General features: G+C 30.9%; 1 protein-coding gene across 1 annotated transcript; it reads right to left on the bottom strand.

Moving 5' to 3' along the window:
* Window positions 1–3,165: 3,165 nt before the first annotated feature.
* LOC137924399 (uncharacterized) lies at window positions 3,166–9,620 on the bottom strand. The gene is made up of 3 exons (XM_068767798.1): window positions 9,606–9,620; window positions 7,913–8,188; window positions 3,166–3,837 (listed from the first exon to the last, which is right to left on the bottom strand). The coding sequence occupies exons 1-3, from the start codon at window positions 9,618–9,620 to the stop codon at window positions 3,166–3,168; spliced, it is 963 nt and encodes a 320-aa protein (XP_068623899.1).
* Between the last annotated feature and the right edge of the window lie 2,249 nt (window positions 9,621–11,869).

Genomic DNA, 11,869 nt, shown 5'->3' with positions numbered 1-11,869 from the left:
AAATCTTGTACAAATCGTTTACATTGTAAAGACGGGAAACCTATAAACCGCTTCCCCGGGAGGCTGTCGTATAACTTTGTTTTATAGTTGTTTTACAATCTAATGTATATTGCATCCCCGTCTCATTCCTCGAAGTTTGTAAAGTGTTTTTATTTCCTTCTTCCTTGATATACGAGTAGATCAGATTTAGATTAAATGTTTCTACAAAAAAAAATAGCAAATTGCTCGTACCATTTTTTTGGTTACGATTTTTTGGTAAAGGCAATTAGGTCTGCAGTAATATCCTAATGCATGTTTGTAAAGCTACACTTCTATCGGATTTAAACCTATATATTATATTTCATAGTTTTCTTTCTTTTTCTGGCATTGGTGAGGAAAAGATTTTACTACAGTGTTAAAGAGATTTAATTATAATACTGCTTAAAACTGAACTACTGTCTACAATATAAATAATATTTGTAAAAGTGATCACAATACAAAACCCGATTGTCAGTTGTGGGTTCTCAGATCACTACGCATTTAAAACCTTTGTAGCTTTGAGTTATGAACTTTAATTAAATAGCTACAGGTTGAATGCTGAAAAAGCATTCAACCTGTAGCTATTTAAAAAGAATCTTTACTTATTTCAGAGTGACGACTTTATTTATTGATTAAATGTAAAATAAATAAATAAATTTTATGATTGATTAATACTGACCGATGCAGATTTTAAAAGACAATATGAATGCGTGAACTTTCAAAAGCACAGAGTATATTGCGAAAATTGTAATGTTTCTGTACAGTTTTTATTATTTTTTCTCTAAGAACCGTACAAACATTTATTAAGAAAATTTAGGAACTTTTTTTAAAAAAAATGAATGAAAATAAAAAGAAAGTAAAATATAAAAATCGAGATAAAATTTTTATATAGTTATGGCACGATATATATCTATATGTATGTATGTCTGTATGAATTTCGAACAATATACAAAATATTCGAACGATACAGTAACTATATATAAATTATAAAAACTTTACTGTAACTGCTATAGAAAAGTCATTTTAACAATCTATTATTCTCTTTACAAAAATGTGATATACGAATACCTATCAGAAAACATATAAACTCAAATAATATCAATTTAAGCATTACATTCTTCATTTCGTAAATATGTAATAAAAGTACTATTGTTTCTAACAATTGAACATTTGTAGCATTAAATCTAAATGAATACGGTTGGAAATAATAAAATTTGATCCTTTGAGAAACCATTACATTGTATACAAATAGACGAAAAGTGACAGAAAAAATATATAATAATTCCTATATCTTACTTTTTACAAAACTTCAAAACTACTTTGTCTGTGTAATTAAAAAATTAAAACTGTAAAAGTTCAATAAGTATGTTTTTTATTGTAATTTTTTACTTCAAATTATGTATCTACGTATTCTTGCTTTAAAAATGGAAATACCATGTTCTGGACAGATCTGTCAATTTGTACCAAACTGTTTGTAAATACCATGTTTTGAAAAAAAAACTACATACCATAAATGATTAACGTTTTTTTTCTATTTTGATAATTAATATTTTTAAATGTAGAAATATCATGATTTCCGTTAAACTTTCAATTTCCCATGCTATTTACTATAGGAATAAACACGTTTTGAACCAAACACCATAACAGGCGACGTAATTTTAATAATAAAATTAAGTAATATACCATTTTCTATAGAATGTCATTATTAACTTTTTTTTTAAATATATGTTATCATTGTTCCATCTCTCCGCGATTCTTTAACTATTGTAGGTACATGTATTATATATTATAAAAACGACCTTAAAATTTTATTCCTTTCTAACTCCTCTTCCTCTCTCTTCTTTTATTTCTTTCTTTTTTCTTTTTCTATCCACCATGCAAAAAAATCAACATTCAAAGACCCAATGACTTCCACTTTCCATTAATATAATATATAACTCTGCTTTACTTTTCTAGAAGCTTAGCAAATCGTAGAACACTAACAAGTCAATCATTTCACAGCATTTTCACGTATGCATTCATGCAATCGAGGTATTCTTCCTTTTTTATTGGGAGATTATCGTAAGTTGTACCCAAAGTAACTTCTACGAGAAACTACTTGACCTGGATATTTCTTTAATTAACTTAAATTACTTCTCGCTTTAAGCTATTAGTTTACTTAAATCCGAAATCGGCTTGAAAAGAACTAAAAAATATACTGTTTTAGAAAAACTTTAACTCGATATAGAAAAAGTGAGCCAACAACTCCAGGATTTCATTTTTTCAGTTCTGTCGTTTTATAGAACATAACATTGTGACATTAATAAAACAGGAATTATATCTTAAATTACTTTAGAACAGATTTTCATGTTTCTTTTTTTGGTAATTAGTATTCTCTGTTTCTCCGCCTTACCTTACTATCTCCTATGAATAATTTATGACTTTTATTTCAAAAGTTGTCCGGGAGTCTTTGTATCTCTTAAAAGATGTCAATTTGCCAGCCAGTGTTTTTATATTGCGTGTAGGTAACTGCGAGAAAGAAATCGCTTGAACTTGATCCAATTCAAGCGTTTTCTCTTTAACATCGGTAGTTAAAAGGCACTTCATGCGTGGCTTTTATTAAGATAAACATTGCAATGATATAAAATATAATTATGAAAACGTACTCCAAATATGTGAATTAAATTGCCCAATCTAGCGATTTGGTTACATATACGATGTAAACTTTACAAGTTCATAGTTGTTCCATGAAGAAGGTTACGCTCGCAATTTCTCTAGGATATCGAATCAAGAATGAGGAGATCCGCAGACGAACGAAAACATTCGCCATGCCCAACAGATTTGCAAGTTGAAGTGACAACGGATAGACCACGTATTTCGTAGAATAGATGACTGCTAGGACCTATTGTTATGACCACCAGAAGACATTGGATGTAGGCCACTTCCTATCGGCTATTATAAATCTACGGGAAAGGCATATGCCCAGCAGTGAACGTTTTACAGACGAAATAATGTTGATAAACAATTTATGGAAAAGTTTACACACAAAGTAATATTTGTCAACAGAGGCAAATATTTCATTAACAAAGTTATTAGGAATATTAGGTTTCCATATATGAAAAGAATATAAAAATGAACATATAATATTATTTATTTAATAACAATAACTCACTTAAAATAATACGGAATATACGAATGAAAACGTGGATAGAATGAATAATTCGGTTTGTAATAAACTGTTTCTTCGATGTATCCATTTACGGAACCTTTAGTCTGTCGACCGACGCTCGGGGTAGAAGAACTAGGCGGTACTTGTGATGATGTTGGTGCAATAGAACTTGAGGGATTGATATCCGGTGTGGTTTCACTAGCAGTAGATCCATTGTTATTGGAAGCTGGTGGACTGCTTGTAGGCGATATATTGTTAGTTTCAGTAGGTCCATCGCCAGTAGAATTTGATGCTCCATTAGCAGATGTATTATCAGTAGCAGTAGGCGCATCGCCAGTAGAATTTGATGCTCCATTAGCAGATGTATTATCAGTAGCAGTAGGCGCATCGCCAGTTGAATTTGCTGTATTGTCAGGAGGAGAAGCTCCATCGCTAGTGGAATTTGATGCAGCATCAGCAGGTGGGTTATCGTTAGAAGTAGATCCATCGCCAGTTGAATTTGTCGCATCGTTAGCAGGGGTGTTGTCACCAGCAGGAGCTGTTCCTCCGTCAATAGAATCTGATGTACTGTTAGCAGACGGTGCCATGTCACTAGAAGCTGGGTCAACAGAAGCTTCCTGAGTATGTACTAAGGTGATCATGATGCAGACTGTACAAATTACAAACACAACCTGAAAATTGTATAAATGTCTTTACTTATTCAAATCTTTTGCCATAAAGGCGTTTTGTGGAATGCGTTACTGGTAAATAAAAGACGTGCGATTGCTACAAATTCTTAAGATTCGGAAGTATTTACTTGAAAATTGATTACTAATCCATTAATTCAGTATTTTTCCCGTTTTCTTTATTTTCTCTCAGGTAAGTGCAAACTTATCCATGTAAATTTAATGTTTTATACATTATTGTGTTCATAACCATCTATTATAATGTATTTATTAAGATATGTACCTATATGTATGCATATATGTAAAATTATGCACGTTTGTATGTATATATGGACTGCCCACTATGCGCCTTTTTATTTCTCTACTATGGTTCTCAGTAAGATATATTTGCCTTAGTAGAGGAAACTGCCCATTGTACTTTTTTATCGTTATTATGCATTCATTTCTTTTTTGACGAGTACAACAAAGAGTATTAAATTAACTAATATTTTAAAATTTAAATTACCTTCTCAACAATATCAAAACACAACAACTTTATTATACTTTAAATTATTTAGACAGGATTTTAAAAAAAATATTTTATTCCCACTAATGTCGACTTCTCCATCACACAGGCATACGAGAGTACACATACACACATGAACTCGCACACACTCTCATACAAAGATACATTTTTTTTTAAATAATTAAACAACTAATTATTTTAAAAAAATGTATTAGTATGTTTTGTTTATTAATGTATTGTTTATTAATGTAATATACAAGGTAGATTAAAATAAATAAATCATTTCATTCATCAATTTAATAAATTTAGTTCAACATACCTTGCTTGGATCCATGATGAATTCAGAATATTAAATTTTTAGAGAAAATCCTATTTTATAGAAAAGTGTTATCAAATTCTTTATTTTGAATTCATGACGTTTTGAACCTTGTGTTTAAACAATAAGGCATAAAATTAAAATAGATTTAACTTTAAAAAGATGCGAAAGCAATCCATTAAGACAAAAACCACAAGATTTCATATTAATATACAATAAAATGGTTAGATCATTTCTCTGATATTATATGCGGTACAATTGTTGCTACCGATTAAACTTTAGAATCTTATCATTACGTTAAATGTAACTTGTTATTTGATAAGAAAAACGATTGAAGTATAATCTCTACACTATACTAGAGTAAAAATATCATAATTTTTAACGTATTGTTAAAATAAACAATGGTAATTTTGTTAACCAATAATATATATAAAGTTTTTTTTCGCTCGTCTAATATTCTCAAAGTTAAAACACTGAAAACAAAGCTTAAATTTAAATAAAGATAAGTAAACAAATATGTTGCTGTTAATTCAGATTAAGTTCAATATCATATTAGGCCTGTTAACATGATCCATCTCTTAACTAAAAATACTATTAACACAATCTATGTGGTTAAAATCTACCTAATTAAGATTGGTTAATACCTTCGTCGTTGTTTCAGTTCATAGACACCCCAAACAAGATAACTATTAGAGGATATATCATAATCGCCACGCTTAGCAGGCGAGTTTGCAATGGCACTGCCTATTTTCTGGAAACTTCTACGATCGCTTGTCATCAGTGCCCCACCGCTGGGCTACCACTGCTAACGTATAATTTTAGATAACTTTTATACGCTACGTTTTTTTTTTTTTTTGCGCCCATTATTAGGGAGCTCAACTTCCACCCCTATCTGGTTAAAAACAGAGTTGTTTTTTTATCTGTACTAATTTTTCAGTCTTTTTTATTTTAACTCACAGCTGTCATCCTTTACATAGTATATTTACATTATGTTATAAGAGCTAGAGCCTAATTTGATAGAAACTGAAATCAAATTTAGCTCGACAATTATGGCGTCCTTCACTTTTAGGCGAGGAAGGGTCCCAAACGCGCCTTGATCCAAGAAATCGCTACAAAAAAATCTCAGAAAATTTTTTAAGTGATCACTTCCATAATAGGTTGTAAACTAGTGGAATAATTAATTCAGAATCTTTACTAATAATTTTTTTTTACTCTTTATAATTCCTATTACAAATTTTGTTAAATTAGTTTATCGTAGATTCTGGAACGAGTTGCATAATTTCTTGCTTGGTTATCTAAAGTAAATAAAATATGTTAATTTTTAAGCAAACATTTAACTGGTTAGTTTAATTGGACAAACTAGTTGAACAGACAAATTAGTTTAGCGCTTGGAAGTTAAAAAGACTCGCAGTTTAATCAGAGCAGAATTAATTATTTTTAGTTTTGTAAATTATGTTTTCTTCGTCAATTCTTTATTTAAGCTAACAAGTTGTGCAAAATGTAAACTAGATATTATATGTTTTTATTGTTCAAACAAAGCTGTTGTTATAAATTTAGTATTATATAATAATATAGTATTAATTAGTTTAGTTAATAATAGTAATTCAACTACCTTTAATTATGTTTTGTTTTCAACTACGATCTATATTTAAAAAATGTTTATTTGAACATATAAATCATGTCTACATAGAAGCAATGAGCTGTGGTAACCTAAAAGTAGAAAATTAAGACTGGCGTTCATAGGTCGCAGATTCTATTCCCGGAGTACAATCTTATATAATTTACAAACAAGTTTCCAGAAGAAGGGCAGCAGCGTCTTCTGCGTACCATAATATCACACTGCGATTGCCAATCCGCTTGCTAAGCGTGGCGATTATTGTTTATCCCCCATAGATATCTAGACGAGAGGTCTAAGGCTATCAGTGAGGTTCTATGTGCCGAAACCACGGAAATGGTCATAAAACTCTAATTTCTGTATCTATATGACGGCTGAAAGAATATGGGACGTGAAAATACGGGTAAAAATATTATAAAAAATAAAATATATTATAAATTACCAGTTTAAAATACCAATTAAGTAATGCTGAGTCATTAAAAATTTAATACTGAATAAAGACTTGTTGACTAATGGAGGGCCATTCAAGATAAAGAGCATGAAACGACGTCATATTTTCATAAATAAGATAAATCGTATCCAATTTTGAGAACGCGCTTGAAGCACTTGTTGAAAAAATTGGCGACAAAAATGAATTATTTCACATCATTCGCAATTTTGTAAGTTAAGGAAATAACTTTTAACTATTTAATAAATAATAACAATTAATATTCTAGTATCGTTGTAATTTTTAGTGTTTTATAATGGCAGCTTATTGCACAATTTAAAATTGCATGTGATTGCTTATTATGAAATTTTGGACAGAGATGTTTAATTGTCAGCTTTTAATTCCAGAGATAACGCTCTACGAAGCCGAAATTAGCCGATTGTCTCTTTCCAAAGGTCTATGTGCAATGTTTATCGCCAGGTACTGTATATTTTATTATTTTTAACCATACAATGCGTTCTTTGCATTCATATAAATCGACTTTTCATGTGATTTAAGTTCGAGATAGCATTGAAATTAATTTATGAATGAAGATAGAAACAGTTTTTTGCTATATTTTTCTAATCAGTGGCAAATATAATCGAACTAGTATTTATTATACACAATCCTACCTTTCCGTTCGGAATGCCTAATGATGCCAGTGAAGTAGAAAAGACGGAAATTTGATGCAACATCAGCATTTTTGAATAGTTGATAGACCCTTCCGTTCCGGGAACTTTGTTCCGATGAAACTGTAAAAGTCCCGAGGGCTAATAGCATCAACAAATTCGAAACTTCGGTTCTTGTATATTAATCCCCCTACCTTGTTGAAAAACAATTCAAAAAATTTTGACTGTCTACAATGCAATCTGACTTATAGATCGGAACTGCCTTAATACGCTAATACCTCACAATCTAGTAAAAGCACATGGTTTCACTTCAGCCTTTTAACAACATTTTCGTTGTCAAACAATCCTAGTGCAAGCTGATCGATGTTATGAATCGCAAATTGGTTTGATGAGTTAACAATAGTTTTGCGCATTTTTATAACATTGCCGAATAGAAATCTGAGAAATAATAATTTATTAATTTAAACATCAAGTATATTTATTAAACACATCTATATTTTAATTACTTATAGAAATATGGTATATAGGATTGGAAATTTGAAAATAATACATATAGAGGAACGTAATAAACTGTTTCTTCGATGTAGCCGTTTACGGATTTTTGTTTTTCTTCTGTTGGTTGCGTAGGAGAGGCCGTAGCTCTGGATTGTGCGTTTCTAGGCGTAACAGGTTTTGATGTCGTAGTAGAGGAAGATGTAACAGAAACATTAGTGGAGTTGGATTTCTTGTCGGGTGATGTCGTAGTTTTATTACTTGTATCTTTAGATGTGGCCTGAGCTTGTACTAATACTAATCCTATGCAAGCTATGCAGATCAGGAGCATAACCTGAAATTATTTAAAATATTGTTTAATATTAAAATTAATTAGCACCTTTTAAATATATGAATGTCTATATCACAGGGCCACGTAAAGTATGTAAAGAAGATATTAATGATTTAATCACCATCATTATTATTTACGCTTCAAGCAGACTATTAATTGTGTCCGCTCATAGGATCTCCACTGGTACCTTGACAACTTGGAAGAGGCCTAAATCCGGAGTCTTATAATGACCATAACAAGGTTGTCTGTCAGCTTTATGGGTTCACGTCCTATACTGCGTTTGCCGACTTGTGGTCTCCACACCAAAACTGTAAGACAACAGCGTGCCATCTATCTGCCCACTATGTGGCCAGGCGTGCCTACTGTCATTTCAATTTGCTAATCCTCTCTACTATAATACATATGGGGGGATTGGTTATGGATATAAAAGCTAGTAATGAAACGGGTGAATATGTAACTCATAATTTCAATGGATACATTGTACACCCTATCTAAAAATCAATGATGTCAGTGGTCACAAAAACGTGATGATAATAAAATACCGTCAAAAGCAACTATCAGCTAATTTCTGGAACAAACTTCTAAAGCGGCGTTGAATCATTTAAAATTCGGTTACACATGGAGAGAAGTTTGATGAAGGTGAACGCCAAATTATCGCAAGAAGGCTGACTTAAACTTGCAAAGTGAGTCGTCAGCCTAGAGCATCGTACCCGGCCCCGCTCCCTAAAACAAGATGGACCCCGCACCCGCACGGTATATACACGGAATGCTAAGAAGTTTGCTCTCAAAGATAACTTAAAAAAGGTAACTAATATTATTTTTAATTGCTAACAAAAATATACTTCTGTGATCAAAAAATAAGGTGCCATTGTTTTTTTAAACTCCCGGTCATAAAGAAAACAGGTAATATTATTTTACTAGGTTGGTAAGACTGTTTTTAACTTTTTCCAAGCGCCTATTTATCAAAGAGTTTAACTTTATCCAAGTTACACGTGTTTTTGTTAAATGTTTCAATTTTGTCAAACGCGTCAAGTCTAGATTGGTGATAAAATCGCTCAATTTTTTGAAAAAAAACGTTAGAAACACGACTCACATCGTAACCACCTTATTCGCTTTATTTGGCTCCGTACGACTTCTGGCTATTTAGCAAACTCAAAAGTCCAATGCGGGAACGTTTTGATACAGTTGATGAGAAAAAAACCTTATATTAAGTCATGAAGGATATACCGAAAAAGGACTATTCCGACAGTTTTGAGCACTGGAAATAGTGTTGACAAACAGCATTTATTGAACGGGTATCACTTTAAAAATTAAATTGATTTAAAACGGTAAATAAAGAACTTTTATTTCTAAACAAAGTCACCTTACTTTGTGATCACAATATTACATATGTAATTCTTCAATATAAAAGAGGATATACCTTACGTGGATCCATGATGAATTCCAAATATGAAATATTACAAAAATCTTAATTTATAGGTAAACATTATCGAAACTATTAACATTAATAACATCCTGATATAAACTCTGTGCTAAACAAATTAGAGCATTAATTTAAAAATATTTATTCTTAAATGATTTGTAAACATCAATTATTAGAAGCCACAAGATTGATATAAATTCTAAATTTGAAGTTTACGTAATTGATCTCTAATTATATAAGGTTTATTTGTTGCTACTATTATGTCTTCTAGCAACTCTTTGTTTTTATTGTAGAACATCCTCGTATTAATCTTGTAATATAAATGCCTTTTGTTCTTATATTACCGTATTCCAATTTACGAATGCAGCGTTTTGTGAAATTACATGAAACATAAAACCTTTTTTTTTTGTTACTTTAACCTTTTACAGTGTAAATCATACTGTGTTATGATATAAAGTAAGTCATGGATTTTAACATCACTTTTTTAGTATTACTTGGGAAGATGTCTACATATAATCGATTTTGGGATAATAACGAGTTAGGTCAAAAATTCCTCTTCTTTTTTTATATGTCAGAGCCACGGAAACGCTTTCGTAAATCGGCGGCAGCTTCGCCAGTAACGCGACGACTTTTACCGCCACAGCTTTCTTGTTGCAACCAGCTTTCGTCGCAGAAGGCAAAGTGACGCCTCGCTATACCATTTACTCCTACATCTTTGCTCGGCAGCCTATCTAGCCTAGCCTTCGTGATAAGATTTTTTTTGTTTTTGGCGGCGTCTCATTCCCCCTGTTTTGTGTGAGGCAAAGACGATAGAAATTCGTTAAAATGACTTTTTAAATTTTTATTATACATTCTTTTTCGTTCGTACGTTATCTTCTATTCATTCATTTTACGCTTCACAAGACCTGTCGTATGCAGATTTTCTTTCTTGCACCTCCTTCCTTTATCTACATTCCTATATTACAGTTTTTTTACATTTATTATCAAAGATTTATTTGATCACACACTTTTCCCTATGCTTAAAATAAAGTATATATTATTTTAATTTATTTTCTTATCTTACCTTTTTTCTGTATCTATTTTCTTTTTTTATATTTAATAAATAGACAATGAAATAATTAGCAAATGCTAAAATAAAAATAAATATGTTACTTCTTAAAATGTGTATTTATTTATAATATAAAATATTTTTAGTTTTTATGTGATAGTTTTAAAATTAGCGCTTGACAAAAAAATAAGTTATATAGTTTTAACAAAGAAAGAGTAATGTAAAACAAGTCCTAATGAAGAGAGAGATTCGGTCTTCGTCAAATGGTCTTTTTAACGAAACACGAAGTGTATCTATGTACCTTATAGGAACGTATCAACCAAAACAGCTATGTTTCACAAAATATAGTGTTAATGAGTATAAGAAAAATATCGATATACATAAGATTATGACTGTAAGTAATAAGGTTGTTATGCCTTTCTCTGGGTTTTGAAAATTAATAGCTCTTTTGTGTAGTACAGAGTTCCCCAAACTTTTTTGTGTCGTAGACCCCTTGCAATGTTTGTCCGTGTTGGGTAGACCCCCTACTTACCTGATATTGATTTCCTGTAAATTTCTAACTGTAGTGAAGTTTAATGCTAAAAACATAAAGTAAAAACTCATGTTAATTTATACATTTATTAATTGAATTTAAATTAAAACTACTCAAAATATAATTTTGTATCTGTTATGTAAAATATACGTAACATTAAATAAACATAAAATAAACTATAAATAAAATAACGTAAGTATTATAAAATATAATTTTTTTACTTCATAGGTACTTTTATAAATAATGTAAATGTTTTGATATTATAAGATGGTATGATGTAAGTAAATAGGTATTATCAATGTATGTGTTGAGTTCCACTATCGTGGACCCCCATGTTTATTTCATGGACCCCCAACTAGCTGACGTAGACCTCTTGCAGGTTGTCATAGACCTCTAGGAGTCGATATAGACCACTTTGGGAATCACTGGTGTAGTATATTTACCATAAAATCAACATTACAATACACTTCTATTATTTTCTGTGAATTATCATGTGATAATCTTAGAACGCTTATTGAACAAAACATTTTCTAGACCCTTCACACTGTATTAACATGTACTACACTTTTTATTATATACACCCTAAACTGCCCTCTCCTTCATGTATCTTACTGTCTGGTACAGATCGCTTCGAGCTATAAGACCGCCTCTTGTACCTGCATATAAATTTTCTCTTTTTTT

This window comes from Battus philenor, unplaced genomic scaffold (genome assembly GCF_028537555.1).
Source record: "Battus philenor isolate CCGP_79_NKW_IND1 unplaced genomic scaffold, ilBatPhil1.0.hap1 SCAF_23, whole genome shotgun sequence".
Lineage (NCBI taxonomy): Eukaryota > Metazoa > Arthropoda > Insecta > Lepidoptera > Papilionidae > Battus > Battus philenor.
The sequence above is the reverse complement of the archived record's forward strand: the minus strand, read 5'-3'. Positions and strand labels throughout refer to the sequence as shown.